This window comes from Ranitomeya imitator, chromosome 4, assembly GCF_032444005.1.
Source record: "Ranitomeya imitator isolate aRanImi1 chromosome 4, aRanImi1.pri, whole genome shotgun sequence".
Lineage (NCBI taxonomy): Eukaryota > Metazoa > Chordata > Amphibia > Anura > Dendrobatidae > Ranitomeya > Ranitomeya imitator.
The window spans coordinates 4,081,823-4,099,332 of NC_091285.1; the positions used below are offsets into that span (position 1 = coordinate 4,081,823).

At 58.4% G+C, this 17,510-nt stretch overlaps 1 protein-coding gene across 1 annotated transcript; it reads left to right on the forward strand.

The window, feature by feature from the left end:
* Positions 1 to 4,566: 4,566 nt before the first annotated feature.
* CMAS (cytidine monophosphate N-acetylneuraminic acid synthetase) lies at positions 4,567 to 15,968 on the forward strand. The gene is made up of 8 exons (XM_069762788.1): positions 4,567 to 4,763; positions 9,921 to 10,063; positions 10,181 to 10,336; positions 10,468 to 10,598; positions 10,840 to 10,934; positions 11,085 to 11,253; positions 12,971 to 13,124; positions 15,398 to 15,968. The coding sequence occupies exons 1-8, from the start codon at positions 4,609 to 4,611 to the stop codon at positions 15,568 to 15,570; spliced, it is 1,176 nt and encodes a 391-aa protein (XP_069618889.1). The 5' UTR covers positions 4,567 to 4,608; the 3' UTR covers positions 15,571 to 15,968.
* Positions 15,969 to 17,510: the final 1,542 nt, after the last annotated feature.

Sequence of the window (17,510 nt, forward strand, 5' to 3'; positions counted from 1 at the left end):
ACATCTTTCGGCGTATGAACCTCGTAGAAAGACGGCACCAGTGTCGTTATGCTCAACGTGACCTAGGGATTCGTTTAAGTATAGACATGGGGTAGCTGGGTGACCCAGTTACGTAGTAATGTGTTTCTCACTTTCTGCAACACGCTGGGCTCCCGAAACCCACCAGTTAGAAGCCCTATTGCTGCACATACCAAATATAGAACTTTCAGATCTATGTCACTATTGTGGGTGGAAATATTCCATCTTGAGTAATTCTCTGATACACAAAGGAGCACATGGTTTCAGACACAGGACTGGCTTTCCCAGCTTAACGCCATAAAAAATCCTCAGTGAATGTTGATGGCACGCTGGTCTCACATTCCAGCTATATAGCAGGGGGAGGGAGGGGGAAAGGTGAAACCGAACACAGGCACATGCAGGCATAGTAAACTGCAGCTGAAAGCCCTGTACGTGTAAATCAAATAAGAAATTCTTCCTATTTCCTGTCACCTCCCCTTTTTGGACTGCACTACGGAGGCAGAACCTCTCGGTACTCCTCCATGCACACCTCGGCAGGCTTTCCCCAGCAGGACAACCCATCTGCATTGCCCTGCTCGCTGCCATTTTTGCGTTTCACAGTAAAGTCGTACGGTTGGAGGGCAAGGCTCCAGCATAGCAACCTTCCTTTGATTCCACACATGGCTTGTAGTCAGTGCAGAGGGTTGTGGTTGGTCACCACAGTGAAGATGTGACCGTACAGGTAGGGCTGCAAACCAGGCACTCCTTCTTGATTGTGAAATAGGCCACTTCCCTCGGCCAAAGCTTCCGGCTCAGGTACAACACTGGTGCTCTTGGTTCCCCGAGTCGACCTGGCTGAGCACAGCACCGAGGCCAAACTCGCTGGTCTGCACCAGGAACAGTCAACTGCTGTCGACTACTTTTAACACAGGAGAGTTGCACAGGGCTGTTTTCAAGGCCTGGAAGGCCACCTCACAGCCGTCTGTCCAGTGGACTGCATGGGGTAGCCTCTTCCTTGTGAGGTTCATCAAACATGGCATATTCACATTATCGTGACAACCAGATCACAGAGACATCGAGTTTCGCCCCATTACTGATCACCAGATCACAGACATCAATTCCAGGATCCACGTAACATGTGAAGAAACGCCCGTGATGTTCTGGAGGAAGACGACATCGGACGTCGCCCCTTCTGGACTCCTTATGTTCAGTCACAGGTTGTTCTCACGCCCTTCTACATCTCTCCATCTCTCACAGCCGCAGTTTCCCCAAATTTCCTTCATTTTTCTAAGGAGATTTTTATTCCCTCCTCCAGTCGCACACTGTCCCCGTCCCTCAGTGTCCCCCCCCCCCTCTCACTGTCCCCGTCCCTCAGTGTCCTCTCTCACAGTGTCCCCGTCCCTCAGTGTCCCCCCCTCTCACTGTCCCCGTCCCTCAGTGTCCTCTCTCACAGTGTCCCCCCTCTCTCACTTTCCCCTCTCACTGTCCCCGTCCCTCAGTGTCCTCTCTCACAGTGTCCCCGTCCCTCAGTGTCCCCCCTCTCACTGTCCCCGTCCCTCAGTGTCCTCTCTCACAGTGTCCCCCCCTCTCACTGTCCCCGTCCCTCAGTGTCCTCTCTCACAGTGTCCCCGTCCCTCAGTGTCACCCTCTCACTGTCCCCGTCCGTGTCCCCGTCCCTCAGTGTCCCCCCTCTCTCACTGTCCTCTCAGTGTCCCCCGTCTCTCACTGTCCCAGTGTCCCCCCTGTGTCCCCTCTCTCTCACTGTCCCAGTCCCAGTGTCCCCCCTCTCACTGTCCCCTCACAGTGTCCCCGTCCCTCAGTGTCCCCCCTCTCTCACTGTCCCAGTCCCAGTGTCCCCCCCTCTCTCACTGTCCCCGTCCCTCAGTGTCCCCCCTCTCTCACTGTCCCCGTCCCTCAGTGTCCCCCCTCTCTCACTGTCCCCGTCCCTCAGTGTCCCCCCTCTCACTGTCCCCGTCCCTGAGTGTCCTCTCTCACAGTGTCCCCGTCCCTCAGTGTCCTCTCTCACTGTCTATTAGGTTCTGTAGAAGGACGTAGATCTGGGGATTTATTATGATGGAATATAGGCTGAACTGGATGGACAAATGTCTTTTTTTGGCCTTACTATGTTACTATGTCCCTCAGTGTCCCCCCTCTCTGTGTCCCCGTCCCTCAGTGTCCTCGCTCACTGTCCCTTTCCCTCAGTGTCCCCCCTCTCTGTGTCCCCGTCCCTCAGTGTCCTCTCTGTGTCCCCTCTCTGTGTCCCCGTCCCTCAGTGTCCTCTCTCACTGTCCTCGTCCCTCAGTGTCCTCGCTCACTGTCCCTCAGTGTCCCCCCTCTCTGTGTCCCCGTCCCTCAGTGTCCTCTCACTGTCCCTCAGTGTCCCCCCTCTGTGTCCCCGTCCCTCAGTGTCCCCCCTCTGTGTCCCCGTCCCTCAGTGTCCTCTCTCACTGTCCCTCCGTGTCCTCTCTCACTGTCCCTCCGTGTCCCCCCTCTGTGTCCCCCTCTCTCTGTGTCCCCGTCCCTCAGTGTCCTCTCTGTGTCCCCGTCCCTCAGTGTCCTCTCTCACAGTGTCCCCCCTCTGTGTCCTCTCTCACTGTCCCTGTCCCTCAGTGTCCCCCCTCTCTGTGTCCCCGTCCCTCAGTGTCCTCTCTCACTGTCCCTCAGTGTCCCCCCTCTCTGTGTCCCCGTCCCTCAGTGTCCTCTCTCACTGTCCCTCCGTGTCCCCCCTGTGTCCCCGTCCCTCAGTGTCCCCCTCTCTCTGTGTCCCCGTCCCTCAGTGTCCTCTCTCACAGTGTCCCCCCTCTGTGTCCCCGTCCCTCAGTGTCCTCTCTCACTGTCCCTCAGTGTCCCCCCCTCTGTGTCCCCGTTCCTCAGTGTCCCCCTCTCACACTGTCCCCGTCTCTCTGTGTCCCTGTCCCTCACTGTCCCCCTCACACTGTCCCCGTCCCTCAGTGTCCCCCTCTCACACTGTCCCCGTCCCTCAGTGTCCCCCTCTCACTGTCCCCTCTCTGTATCCCCCTCTCTCAGTGTCCCCCTCTCACACTGTCCCCGTCCCTCAGTGTCCCCCTCTCACACTGTCCCCTCTCTGTATCCCCCTCTCTCTCAGTGTCCCCCTCTCACACTGTCCCCGTCCCTCAGTGTCCCCCTCTCACACTGTCCCCTCTCTGTATCCCTCTCACACTGTCCCCGTCCCTCAGTGTCCCCCTCTCACACTGTCCCCGTCCCTCAGTGTCCCCCTCTCACACTGTCCCCTCTCTGTATCCCCCTCTCACACTGTCCCGTCCCTCAGTGTCCCCCTCTCACACTGTCCCCTCTCTGTATCCCCCTCTCTCTCAGTGTCCCCCTCTCACACTGTCCCCGTCCCTCAGTGTCCCCCTCTCACACTGTCCCCTCTCTGTGTCCCCGTCCCTCAGTGTCCCCCTCTCTGTGTCCCCTCTCACACTGTCCCCCTATCTCTGTGTCCCCGTCCCTCAGTGTCCCCCTCTCACACTGTCCCCTCTCTGTGTCCCCTCTCACACTGTCCCCCTCTCTGTGTCCCCGTCCCTCTGTGTCCCCCTCTCACACTGTCCCCTCTCTGTGTCCCCTCTCACACTGTCCCCCTCTCACAGTGTCCCCCTGTCCCCGTCCCTCAGTGTCCCCCTCTCACACTGTCCCCTCTCACACTGTCCCCCTCTCTCAGTGTCCCCGTCCCTCTGTGTCCCCCTCTCACAGTGTCCCCCTATCTCTGTGTCCCCGTCCCTCAGTGTCCCCTCTCACTGTCCCCGCCCTCAGTGTCCCCCTCTCACACTGTCCCCTCTCACACTGTCCCCCTCTCTCAGTGTCCCCGTCCCTCTGTGTCCCCCTCTCACAGTGTCCCCCTATCTCTGTGTCCCCGTCCCTCAGTGTCCCCTCTCACTGTCCCCGTCCCTCAGTGTCCCCCTCTCACACTGTCCCCTCTCACAGTGTCCCCCTATCTCTGTGTCCCCGTCCCTCAGTGTCCCCTCTCACTGTCCCCGCCCTCAGTGTCCCCCTCTCACACTGTCCCCCTCTCTGTGTCCCCATAATACACTGTCCCCGCCCTCAGTGTCCCCCTCTCACACTGTCCCCTCTCACACTGTCCCCCTCTCACAGTGTCCCCCTATCTCTGTGTCCCCGTCCCTCAGTGTCCCCCTCTCACACTGTCCCCTCTGTGTCCCCCTCTCACAGTGTCCCCCTCTCACACTGTCCCCGTCCCTCAGTGTCCCCTCTCACTGTCCCCGTCCCTCAGTGTCCCCCTCTCACACTGTCCCCTCTCACACTGTCCCTCTCTGTGTCCCCGTCCCCACATCCCACGCTGGTAACGCCCTCCTATGGAGAGTGCAGGGATCCTTCCGTCATCCCCGGACACTGCGATCAGTCTCATCCAGCACCGGTGTGAGGGCGGGCGGGGAGGGAGACCCCGGTACTATCCGCGTCACATCAGACAGCCTGCACCAGGGGAACTGACAGCACAGGCCGGACACCGAGGGACGAATGTGAGTGGAGGATTCCTGTCATGTGATCTGTACGGAGCTGCGCTGTGATTGGCTGCTCCGCTCTTTGCCCGGTCACGTGGTGGAGGTGGGCGGTCCGGACACGTAGGAGCAGCAGACGATGGCGGCGGAGCGCGGGAAGCGGCATGTGGCGGCGCTGGTCCTGGCCCGGGGCGGCAGTAAGGGGATTCCGCTGAAGAACATCAAGAAGTTAGCGGGGAGACCGCTGATAGGCTGGGTGCTGCGGGCGGCGCTGGACAGCGGAGCCTTCCACAGGTAACCATGGCGACGGGGGGCGCCGTCACCATAGAGACCCCCCACCACAGTGTGATCCGTCACCATAGACACCGCCCCCTACGGTGCGACCCGTCACCATAGACACTGCCCCCTACAGGGCGACCCGTCACCATAGACACCGCCCCCTACAGGGCGACCCGTCACCATAGACACCGCCCCCTACAGGGCGACCCGTCACCATAGACACCGCCCCCTACAGTGCGACCCGTCACCATAGACACCGCCCCCTACAGTGCGACCCGTCACCATAGACACCACCCCCTACGGTGCAACCTGTCACCATAGACACCGCCCCCTACAGGGCGACCCGTCACCATAGACACCGCCCCCTACGGTACGACCCGTCACCATAGACACAGTGGGAGCCATTGCTCTCTCGCCCCGGCCAGTCAATCTCTGTCTACCCGTTCTGTCGCTCTCTTCTCTCTCCCTGTTGCATCACTCTTCTATCTCTCTCTCCCTATTCCGTCGTCCTCTCTCTCCCCGTTCCGTCACTCTCCTCTCTCTCCCCGGTCCATCTCTCCCCGATCCGTTGCTCTGTTCTCTCCCTTTCACCCCATTCCGTCCCTCTCTTCACACTCTCTCCCCGTTCCGTCGCTCTCTCCCCCTCCCGTTCCTTTGCTCTCCTCTCTCTTCCCCCGTTTCGTCTCCCTCTCCCCCATTTCGTCTCTCCCTCTCCCCCGTTTTGTATCTCCCTCTCCCCCGTTTTGTCTCTCCCTCTCCCCCGTTTTGTCTCTCCCTCTCCCCCGTTTTGTCTCTCCCTCTCCCCCGTTTTGTCTCTCCCTCTCCCCCGTTTTGTCTCTCCCTCTCCCCCGTTTTGTCTCTCCCTCTCCCCCGTTTTGTCTCTCCCTCTCCCCCGTTTTGTCTCTCCCTCTCCCCCGTTTTGTCTCTCCCTCTCCCCCGTTTTGTCTCTCCCTCTCCCCCGTTTTGTCTCTCCCTCTCCCCCGTTTTGTCTCTCCCTCTCCCCCGTTTTGTCTCTCCCTCTCCCCCGTTTTGTCTCTCCCTCTCCCCCGTTTTGTCTCTCCCTCTCCCCCGTTTTGTCTCTCCCTCTCCCCCGTTTTGTCTCTCCCTCTCCCCCGTTTTGTCTCTCCCTCTCCCCCGTTTTGTCTCTCCCTCTCCCCCGTTTTGTCTCTCCCTCTCCCCCGTTTTGTCTCTCCCTCTCCCCCGTTTTGTCTCTCCCTCTCCCCCGTTTTGTCTCTCCCTCTCCCCCGTTTTGTCTCTCCCTCTCCCCCGTTTTGTCTCTCCCTCTCCCCCGTTTTGTCTCTCCCTCTCCCCCGTTTTGTCTCTCCCTCTCCCCCGTTTTGTCTCTCCCTCTCCCCCGTTTTGTCTCTCCCTCTCCCCCGTTTTGTCTCTCCCTCTCCCCCGTTTTGTCTCTCCCTCTCCCCCGTTTTGTCTCTCCCTCTCCCCCGTTTTGTCTCTCCCTCTCCCCCGTTTTGTCTCTCCCTCTCCCCCGTTTTGTCTCTCCCTCTCCCCCGTTTTGTCTCTCCCTCTCCCCCGTTTTGTCTCTCCCTCTCCCCCGTTTTGTCTCTCCCTCTCCCCCGTTTTGTCTCTCCCTCTCCCCCGTTTTGTCTCTCCCTCTCCCCCGTTTTGTCTCTCCCTCTCCCCCGTTTTGTCTCTCCCTCTCCCCCGTTTTGTCTCTCCCTCTCCCCCGTTTTGTCTCTCCCTCTCCCCCGTTTTGTCTCTCCCTCTCCCCCGTTTTGTCTCTCCCTCTCCCCCGTTTTGTCTCTCCCTCTCCCCCGTTTTGTCTCTCCCTCTCCCCCGTTTTGTCTCTCCCTCTCCCCCGTTTTGTCTCTCCCTCTCCCCCGTTTTGTCTCTCCCTTCTCCCCCGTTTCCTCTCTCCCTTCTCCCCCGTTTCCTCTCTCCCTTCTCCCCCGTTTCCTCTCTCCCTTCTCCCCCGTTTCCTCTCTCCCTTCTCCCCCGTTTCCTCTCTCCCTTCTCCCCCGTTTCCTCTCTCCCTTCTCCCCCGTTTCCTCTCTCCCTTCTCCCCCGTTTCCTCTCTCCCTTCTCCCCCGTTTCCTCTCTCCCTTCTCCCCCGTTTCCTCTCTCCCTTCTCCCCCGTTTCCTCTCTCCCTTCTCCCCCGTTTCCTCTCTCCCTTCTCCCCCGTTTCCTCTCTCCCTTCTCCCCCGTTTCCTCTCTCCCTTCTCCCCCGTTTCCTCTCTCCCTTCTCCCCCGTTTCCTCTCTCCCTTCTCCCCCGTTTCCTCTCTCCCTTCTCCCCCGTTTCCTCTCTCCCTTCTCCCCCGTTTCCTCTCTCCCTTCTCCCCCGTTTCCTCTCTCCCTTCTCCCCCGTTTCCTCTCTCCCTTCTCCCCCGTTTCCTCTCTCCCTTCTCCCCCGTTTCCTCTCTCCCTTCTCCCCCGTTTCCTCTCTCCCTTCTCCCCCGTTTCCTCTCTCCCTTCTCCCCCGTTTCCTCTCTCCCTTCTCCCCCGTTTCCTCTCTCCCTTCTCCCCCGTTTCCTCTCTCCCTTCTCCCCCGTTTCCTCTCTCCCTTCTCCCCCGTTTCCTCTCTCCCTTCTCCCCCGTTTCCTCTCTCCCTTCTCCCCCGTTTCCTCTCTCCCTTCTCCCCCGTTTCCTCTCTCCCTTCTCCCCCGTTTCCTCTCTCCCTTCTCCCCCGTTTCCTCTCTCCCTTCTCCCCCGTTTCCTCTCTCCCTTCTCCCCCGTTTCCTCTCTCCCTTCTCCCCCGTTTCCTCTCTCCCTTCTCCCCCGTTTCCTCTCTCCCTTCTCCCCCGTTTCCTCTCTCCCTTCTCCCCCGTTTCCTCTCTCCCTTCTCCCCCGTTTCCTCTCTCCCTTCTCCCCCGTTTCCTCTCTCCCTTCTCCCCCGTTTCCTCTCTCCCTTCTCCCCCGTTTCCTCTCTCCCTTCTCCCCCGTTTCCTCTCTCCCTTCTCCCCCGTTTCCTCTCTCCCTTCTCCCCCGTTTCCTCTCTCCCTTCTCCCCCGTTTCCTCTCTCCCTTCTCCCCCGTTTCCTCTCTCCCTTCTCCCCCGTTTCCTCTCTCCCTTCTCCCCCGTTTCCTCTCTCCCTTCTCCCCCGTTTCCTCTCTCCCTTCTCCCCCGTTTCCTCTCTCCCTTCTCCCCCGTTTCCTCTCTCCCTTCTCCCCCGTTTCCTCTCTCCCTTCTCCCCCGTTTCCTCTCTCCCTTCTCCCCCGTTTCCTCTCTCCCTTCTCCCCCGTTTCCTCTCTCCCTTCTCCCCCGTTTCCTCTCTCCCTTCTCCCCCGTTTCCTCTCTCCCTTCTCCCCCGTTTCCTCTCTCCCTTCTCCCCCGTTTCCTCTCTCCCTTCTCCCCCGTTTCCTCTCTCCCTTCTCCCCCGTTTCCTCTCTCCCTTCTCCCCCGTTTCCTCTCTCCCTTCTCCCCCGTTTCCTCTCTCCCTTCTCCCCCGTTTCCTCTCTCCCTTCTCCCCCGTTTCCTCTCTCCCTTCTCCCCCGTTTCCTCTCTCCCTTCTCCCCCGTTTCCTCTCTCCCTTCTCCCCCGTTTCCTCTCTCCCTTCTCCCCCGTTTCCTCTCTCCCTTCTCCCCCGTTTCCTCTCTCCCTTCTCCCCCGTTTCCTCTCTCCCTTCTCCCCCGTTTCCTCTCTCCCTTCTCCCCCGTTTCCTCTCTCCCTTCTCCCCCGTTTCCTCTCTCCCTTCTCCCCCGTTTCCTCTCTCCCTTCTCCCCCGTTTCCTCTCTCCCTTCTCCCCCGTTTCCTCTCTCCCTTCTCCCCCGTTTCCTCTCTCCCTTCTCCCCCGTTTCCTCTCTCCCTTCTCCCCCGTTTCCTCTCTCCCTTCTCCCCCGTTTCCTCTCTCCCTTCTCCCCCGTTTCCTCTCTCCCTTCTCCCCCGTTTCCTCTCTCCCTTCTCCCCCGTTTCCTCTCTCCCTTCTCCCCCGTTTCCTCTCTCCCTTCTCCCCCGTTTCCTCTCTCCCTTCTCCCCCGTTTCCTCTCTCCCTTCTCCCCCGTTTCCTCTCTCCCTTCTCCCCCGTTTCCTCTCTCCCTTCTCCCCCGTTTCCTCTCTCCCTTCTCCCCCGTTTCCTCTCTCCCTTCTCCCCCGTTTCCTCTCTCCCTTCTCCCCCGTTTCCTCTCTCCCTTCTCCCCCGTTTCCTCTCTCCCTTCTCCCCCGTTTCCTCTCTCCCTTCTCCCCCGTTTCCTCTCTCCCTTCTCCCCCGTTTCCTCTCTCCCTTCTCCCCCGTTTCCTCTCTCCCTTCTCCCCCGTTTCCTCTCTCCCTTCTCCCCCGTTTCCTCTCTCCCTTCTCCCCCGTTTCCTCTCTCCCTTCTCCCCCGTTTCCTCTCTCCCTTCTCCCCCGTTTCCTCTCTCCCTTCTCCCCCGTTTCCTCTCTCCCTTCTCCCCCGTTTCCTCTCTCCCTTCTCCCCCGTTTCCTCTCTCCCTTCTCCCCCGTTTCCTCTCTCCCTTCTCCCCCGTTTCCTCTCTCCCTTCTCCCCCGTTTCCTCTCTCCCTTCTCCCCCGTTTCCTCTCTCCCTTCTCCCCCGTTTCCTCTCTCCCTTCTCCCCCGTTTCCTCTCTCCCTTCTCCCCCGTTTCCTCTCTCCCTTCTCCCCCGTTTCCTCTCTCCCTTCTCCCCCGTTTCCTCTCTCCCTTCTCCCCCGTTTCCTCTCTCCCTTCTCCCCCGTTTCCTCTCTCCCTTCTCCCCCGTTTCCTCTCTCCCTTCTCCCCCGTTTCCTCTCTCCCTTCTCCCCCGTTTCCTCTCTCCCTTCTCCCCCGTTTCCTCTCTCCCTTCTCCCCCGTTTCCTCTCTCCCTTCTCCCCCGTTTCCTCTCTCCCTTCTCCCCCGTTTCCTCTCTCCCTTCTCCCCCGTTTCCTCTCTCCCTTCTCCCCCGTTTCCTCTCTCCCTTCTCCCCCGTTTCCTCTCTCCCTTCTCCCCCGTTTCCTCTCTCCCTTCTCCCCCGTTTCCTCTCTCCCTTCTCCCCCGTTCCCTCTCTCCCTTCTCCCCCGTTCCCTCTCTCCCTTCTCCCCCGTTCCCTCTCTCCCTTCTCCCCCGTTCCCTCTCTCCCTTCTCCCCCGTTCCCTCTCTCCCTTCTCTCTCTCGCCCCGTTCCCTCTCTCCCTTCTCTCTCTCGCCCCGTTCCCTCTCTCCCTTCTCTCTCTCGCCCCGTTCCCTCTCTCCCTTCTCTCTCTCGCCCCCGGATTTTTGGGTTTTCACAATTTTCCTTTTCTTCCAGCGTCTGGGTTTCTACAGACAACGATGAGATTGAGAAGGTGGCACTGGATTACGGGGCGCAGGTTCATCGGAGGGGGGCGGAGGTGTCTAAGGACACGACCTCCTCCCTGGAGACCATCCAGGAGTTCCTGCAGCATCACCCAGGTCAGAGGTCATGCGGGGTCACCACGGAGGCTTCCTGTTTGTTTTCTCCTGTGTTCGTGTCCCCCCACACGGGCGCTGTACGCCTGACTCGGTCTCTCACACTCTTCTCTTTCGTAGAGGTGGACGTTGTGGGGAACATCCAGGCCACCTCTCCGTGCCTCCACCCTGAAGACCTCATCACGGTGGTGGATATGATCTGCACTCAGGGCTACGACTCTGTCTTTTCGGTTGTCCGCCATCACCTTTTCCGGTGGCGAGAAGTGAAGGCGCCAGGTAAGCAGGCAGGAAAGTCGTCATTGCTCACCGGCCACTGATAAGAGTGGGTTTGCATGGCTGCTGAACTACACGTCCCAGCATCGTGATCCTGGATGTTCTTACCAGTGACCCTGATCATATTCCACCAGGCGAGGCCACGGTACCGGAGAACCTGATCCCAGAGCGCCGACCGCGTCGCCAGGACTGGAGGGGGGAGCTCTATGAGAATGGATCCTTCTACTTCGCCACCAAAGAGCTGATCGTCCGCGGCCTCCTGCAGGTGTGTTGTTCCCCTCCCCTGCTGCCCCTTTCGGGTGTGTTTGTTCACCCTCCACTTACGGCTGGCACAGGCCCTGGCATTGGGTGAGCTGTAGTATCCGATAGTGCCGCGCTAGTATGGAAGTCAGTGTCAATCCTGCGGTGCACCCGATGTGCCTGTTGTATCGCTGTGACCCCTGTACCCGGCGGGTGATGGCGCGGTGGTTCTGTTGGCGGTGTTTTGATGTGCTGTTTCTTTGCAGGGCGGGAGGATGGCATACTATGAGATGAAGCCGGAGCACAGCACAGACATTGACGTCGACCTGGACTGGCCCATTGCAGAGCAAAGGGTTAAAAGGTGAGATGAAAGCACGCCCGCAAAGGAGGGCTCCACCCATCACGCAATGTATTGCTAGGGACACCGCCTCCTGTAACATGGTGGCCGCAGGGCTCGGTGCTGCCCCTGCTTGTGACGTAAGGTAACACTTCACCGTGTGTCGCTCCCCAGGTACGGCTATTTCGGTAAGGCGGCGCCTACCGTGGTGAAGCTGCTGATCTGTAACATCGATGGCTGCTTTACGGACGGCCGCGTCTACCTCAGCCAGGAGCAGGAGATGATCTCCTACAGTCTGCGGGATCTGGACGGGATCCGGAAACTGCTGGATCGCGGAGTCACAGTGAGTGAGGGGCTGACCATCGCTCCTCCCCCCTGGGCGGACCATCGCTCCTCCCCCCTGGGCGGACCATCGTTCTTCTGACTGGGCGGACCATCGTTCTTCTGACTGGGCTGACCATCGCTCCTCCCCCCTGGGCGGACCATCGCTCCTCCCCCCTGGGCGGACCATCGCTCTTCTGACTGGGCGGACCATCGTTCTTCTGACTGGGCGGACCATCGTTCTTCTGACTGGACGGACCATCGTTCTTCTGACTGGGCGGACCATCGTTCTTCTGACTGGGCGGACCATCGTTCTTCTGACTGGGCGGACCATCGTTCTTCTGACTGGGCGGACCATCGTTCTTCTGACTGGGCGGACCATCGTTCTTCTGACTGGGCGGACCATCGTTCTTCTGACTGGGCGGACCATCGTTCTTCTGACTGGGCGGACCATCGTTCTTCTGACTGGGCGGACCATCGTTCTTCTGACTGGGCGGACCATCGTTCTTCTGACTGGGCGGACCATCGTTCTTCTGACTGGGCGGACCATCGTTCTTCTGACTGGGCGGACCATCGTTCTTCTGACTGGGCGGACCATCGTTCTTCTGACTGGGCGGACCATCGTTCTTCTGACTGGGCGGACCATCGTTCTTCTGACTGGGCGGACCATCGTTCTTCTGACTGGGCGGACCATCGTTCTTCTGACTGGGCTGACCATCGTTCTTCTGACTGGGCTGACCATCGTTCTTCTGACTGGGCTGACCATCGTTCTTCTGACTGGGCTGACCATCGTTCTTCTGACTGGGCTGACCATCGTTCTTCTGACTGGGCTGACCATCGTTCTTCTGACTGGGCTGACCATCGTTCTTCTGACTGGGCTGACCATCGTTCTTCTGACTGGGCTGACCATCGTTCTTCTGACTGGGCTGACCATCGCTCTTCTGACTGGGCTGACCATCGCTCTTCTGACTGACTGGGCGGACCATCGCTCCTCCCCCCTGGGCGGACCATCGCTCTTCTGACTGGGCTGACCATCGCTCTTCTGACTGGGCTGACCATCGCTCTTCTGACTGGGCTGACCATCGCTCTTCTGACTGGGCTGACCATCGCTCTTCTGACTGGGCTGACCATCGCTCTTTTGACTGGGCTGACCATCGCTCTTCTGACTGACTGGGCGGACCATCGCTCCTCCCCCCTGGGCGGACCGTCGCTCTTCTGACTGGGCGGACCGTCGCTCTTCTGACTGGGCTGACCGTCGCTCTTCTGACTGGGCTGACCGTCGCTCTTCTGACTGGGCTGACCTTCGCTCTTCTGACTGGGCTGACCATCGCTCTTCTGACTGGGCGGACCATCGCTCTTCTGACTGGGCGGACCATCGCTCTTCTGACTGGGCTGACCATCGCTCTTCTGACTGGGCTGACCATCGCTCTTCTGACTGGGCGGACCATCGCTCTTCTGACTGGGCGGACCATCGCTCTTCTGACTGACTGTGCGGACCGTCGCTCTTCTGACTGACTGTGCGGACCGTCGCTCTTCTGACTGATTGGGCGGACCGTCGCTCTTCTGACTGACTGGGCGGACCGTCGCTCTTCTGACTGACTGGGCGGACCCTCGCTCTTCTGACTGACTGGGCGGACCCTCGCTCTTCTGACTGACTGGGCGGACCCTCGCTCTTCTGACTGACTGGGCGGACCAATTTCTCCTCCCCTCTGAGTTCCTGCTGTCATTCCCGCCCTCAGGTCCTGCTCATCTCGGAGAGGATGATCGGCCCCTCGCTGATTTCTGCCCTGAAGCTGCCGTGTAAGATCGAGGTGAATGTCACCGACAAGAGGGAAGCTCTGCAGCGATGGACGAGGGAGATGGGACTGTCTCTGAGTGAGACCGCCTACATGGGTGAGAGGAGGAGGGGCTTCTGAAGGGGAGGAGCCCGCTTGATGGGAGGGTCTGTTGTAAAGGAGGGCTTCTGCAATGAAGAGGAGCTCTTGTTAAGGGAGGGCTTCTGTAATGGGGGATGAGTTCTCGTGATGGGGAGCGGCTTCCACACTACTTCGCTTCATAATGTAGCTCTCCACCTGGTAAGGGACTACAACCTCCAGCATGCTCTGACAGTCACAGGTGAATTTCCTCCCATCGATTCTGAATTCTTGGTGACGATAAAAGACTAATCCAAAATATCACTACTGTAACACTCTTTTTGGGCTTCCTCAATGTATGCTGGGTGTTGTAGTGTGACAGGCAGAGAATTCACCCGCTATAGCACTCGCCTGTTACCCTTCACCTCTCCGTTTACCTCCCTTTTCCTGCAGTAGCGCTCGCTCATTTCCCTCCCTTTTCCTGCAGTAGCTCTCTCTTATTTACCTCTTTTTTCCTGTAGTAGCTCTTTTACTTCCCTTTTCCTGCAGTAGCTCTCTTATTTACCTCTTTTTTCCTGCAGTTGCGCTCGCTAGTTTCCCTCCCTTTTCCTGCAGTTGCGCTCACTCATTTCCCTCCCTGTTGCCGCAGTAGCGATCGCTCGTTTCCCTCCCTATTGCTGCAGTAGTGATCGCTCGTTTCCCTCCCTGTTCCTGCAGTAGCTCTCTCTTATTTACCTCTTTTTTCCTGTAGTAGCTCTTTTACCTCCCTTTTCCTGCAGTAGCTCTCTCTTATTTACCTCTTTTTTCCTGTAGTAGCTCTTTTACTTCCCTTTTCCTGCAGTAGCTCTCTTATTTACCTCTTTTTTCCTGCAGTAGCTCTTTTACCTCCCTTTTCCTGCAGTAGCTCTCTTATTTACCTCTTTTTTCCTGCAGTTGCGCTCGCTAGTTTCCCTCCCTTTTCCTGCAGTTGCGCTCACTCATTTCCCTCCCTGTTGCCGCAGTAGCGATCGCTCGTTTCCCTCCCTATTGCTGCAGTAGTGATCGCTCGTTTCCCTCCCTGTTCCTGCAGTTGCTCTTGCTTGTTTCCCTCCCTTTTCCTGCAGTTGCTCTCGCTCGTTTCCCTCCCTGTTCCTGCAGTTGCTCTTGCTCGTTTCCCTCCCTTTTCCTGCAGTTGCGCTCGCTCGTTTCCCTCCGTTTTCCTGCAGTAGCGATCGCTTGTTTCCCTCCCTTTTCCTGCAGTTGCTCTCGCTCGTTTCTCTTTTCCTTCAGTAACGCTTGCTCATTTCCCTCCCTATTCCCACAGTAGCGATCGCTCGTTTCCCTCTCTATTCCCGCAGTAGCGATCGCTCGTTTCCCTCCCTATTGCCGCAGTTGTTCTTGCTTGTTTCCCTCCCTTTTCCTGCAGTTGCTCTCGCTCGTTTCTCTTTTCCTTCAGTAACGCTTGCTCGTTTCCCTCACTATTCCCGCAGTAGTGATCGCTCGTTTCCCTCCCTATTCCCGCAGTAGTGATCGCTCGTTTCCCTCCCTATTCCCGCAGTAGCGATCGCTCGTTTCCCTCCCTATTCCCGCAGTAGCGATCGCTCGTTTCCCTCCCTATTCCCGCAGTAGCGATCGCTCATTTCCTTCCCTTTTCCCGCAGTAGCGATCGCTCGTTTCCCTCCCTATTCCCGCAGTAGCGATCGCTCGTTTCCCTCCTTATTCCCGCTGTAGCGATCACTCGTTTCCCTCCCTATTCCCGCAGTAGCGATCGCTCATTTCCTTCCCTATTCCCGCAGTAGCGATCGCTCGTTTCCCTCCCTATTCCCGCAGTAGCGATCGCTCGTTTCCCTCCCTATTCCCGCAGTAGCGATCGCTCGTTTCCCTCCCTATTCCCGCAGTAGCGATCGCTCGTTTCCCTCCCTATTCCAGCAGTAGCGTTCACTCGTTTCCCTCCCTATTCCCGCAGTAGCGTTCACTCGTTTCCCTCCCTATTCCCGCAGTAGCGTTCACTCGTTTCCCTCCCTATTCCCGCAGTAGCGTTCGCTCGTTTCCCTCCCTATTCCCGCAGTAGCGATCGCTCGTTTCCCTCCCTATTCCAGCAGTAGCGTTCACTCGTTTCCCTCCCTATTCCCGCAGTAGCGTTCACTCGTTTCCCTCCCTATTCCCGCAGTAGCGATCGCTCGTTTCCTTCCCTTTTCCTGCAGTAGCGATCGCTCGTTTCCTTCCCTTTTCCTGCAGTAGTGCACGCTCATTTCAAGCTCCCACCACCCCACAGTGACCCTCGCCCATATCCCTCACCCCGTAGTAACACTCGCCCATTTCTCTCCCCGGCAGGATGCAGCGGTTCAGATGTGGAGTGCCTAAAGCTCGCCGGCACTAGTGCAGTCCCAGCAGACGCATCGACCGCTGCCAAGATGACTGACAGCTTTTCCTGCGCACAGGGCGGGGGGTTTGGCGCAGTCCAGGAGTTCGCTGAACACATCCTCACCCTGATGGAGAGCGGGTGATGACGCTGACGCGCTCAGAGAGGGGGAGATGTCGGAAGGTTGCTGCCCCTCCCCCACTGCTATAATTTACTCGTTCTCTGTTCCATTATTTTTCGGCGCGGCCTGCAATCATGGACACTTTCCTCGTGGTGGGTGCAGCTGCGGACAAATTGTGATGGCGTCCCGGCTTGCAGGGTCGGTTTTATGAATCAGGAAGATGAAGCTTTTATTTCTTTTATGTATATTTTATCTAATAGGAGTGAAGGATGCTGAGGGTTGTAGTCACTGATCCTGCGGCTCTTCACAGCCAGGAATTGTTTACAGCCTCAGGGGCTTCTGATAATTTATTCTTTGCGGTGCAGATTTTATGTTCTTTTCTATCGGCTGCGGCTGGAATAAATATGTGGTGACGGCGTTAAGGGCGCGGTCATTGTGCTGTGTTACTGTATGTACCGTATTTTTCGGACTACAAGACGCACTTTTTCCCCCCCAAAAAAGGGGGGAAAATGGGGGGTGCGTCTAATAGTCGCAATGCAGGCTTACCCGTGGCAGCAGTGGTGCGGCGGCAGAGGAGGCGCAGTAAGCTGGGTCCCTTTCTCCGGTGAGGTGATGCAGCAGCCCGGTATGCAGCAGAGCCGGGTGAATCCTCTTGTTATCGGTGGTGGCGGCCATTTTCCTGAGGCCGCGCGTGCGCAGATGGAGCGCTCTGCTTCCCGGGGCTTCAGGAAAATGGCCGCCGCGATCTCCATCTGCGCACGCGCGGCCTCCCGCGGCCATTTTCCTGAAGCCCCGGGAAGCAGAGCGCTTCATCTGCACACGCGCGGCCTCAGGAAGATCGCCGCGCCCACCGATAACAAGAGGATTCACCCAGCTCTGCTGCATACCGGGCTGCTGCATCACCTCACCGGGGAAAGGGACCCCGCTTACTGCGCCTCCTCTGCCGCTGCACCTCTGCCACCGCACCTCTGCCACCACGGTAAGCCTGGGATCCCTCTCACGCCATACCTCTCACTGCACCTCCTGATCCCAGCACCTCCTGATCCCTGCACCTCCTGATCCCAGCACCTCCTGATCCCAGCACCTCCTGATCCCAGCACCTCCTCATCCCAGCACCTCCTCATCCCAGCACCTCCTCATCCCAGCATCACCCCACCTCTGCCGACACCTTGCCTCCTGTGACCCTGCTCTGCCACCGCCAGCCCTCAGGTACTGTAAATTCGGACAATAAGACGGACCCCCATCTTATAAAAAATCTTTTTTTCTGCAATTTTCACCCCAAATTTGGGGTGCGTCTTATGGTCCGGTGCGTCTTATAGTCCGAAAAATACGGTAATTGGTCCGGACCCCTCTGATCCAGACCAAATATTAGGGTGGGAATCCGGCATGGGGGGCAAAGATCTCAGGCCGTTTACCACACTGGGGCAACAGTTAGCCGAACCGTGGCTGAGGATGACGGTGGTCCAGACGGGCTGATGTTGGAGGAGGAGGTTTGTGACTTTGGCAGTACACAGCGCGGCGATATGCGGATAAAATCTGCCTGTTCTGTGGCCGGCTCTGGAGCAGGTGATGTGGTGACTGCTGTTGGTGGAGGCTCTACAAGGTCTGGTCGCTGAGCTGGCGAGTCGTAAATGCCCCTCTCGGCTCCTGCAGACCCAACACTTCCCTATGTGCCCATGTGCGTGTCCGCTGCGCAGAGCTGGTAAGAAAGGGAAAAATTAATGAAAATCAGATAATGTGAAGAAGGTGCGTGGTGTGACGCCAGTCGCTGATTCACGGCCTGGCCGTGGGTTGTGAAGTCTGACGTTTCGGGGTCAGTACCAAAAGAGCACATAGTAAACCAAAGGGAAAATACGAAGTCGTAATTCAGGTCACAAGCCAAGGTCATAATATTAGCGATATAGCAGATAAGCAATGGGGCAATAACAAGCGGGTCATCAGAACACGGTCCAAAGGTCAGCAGC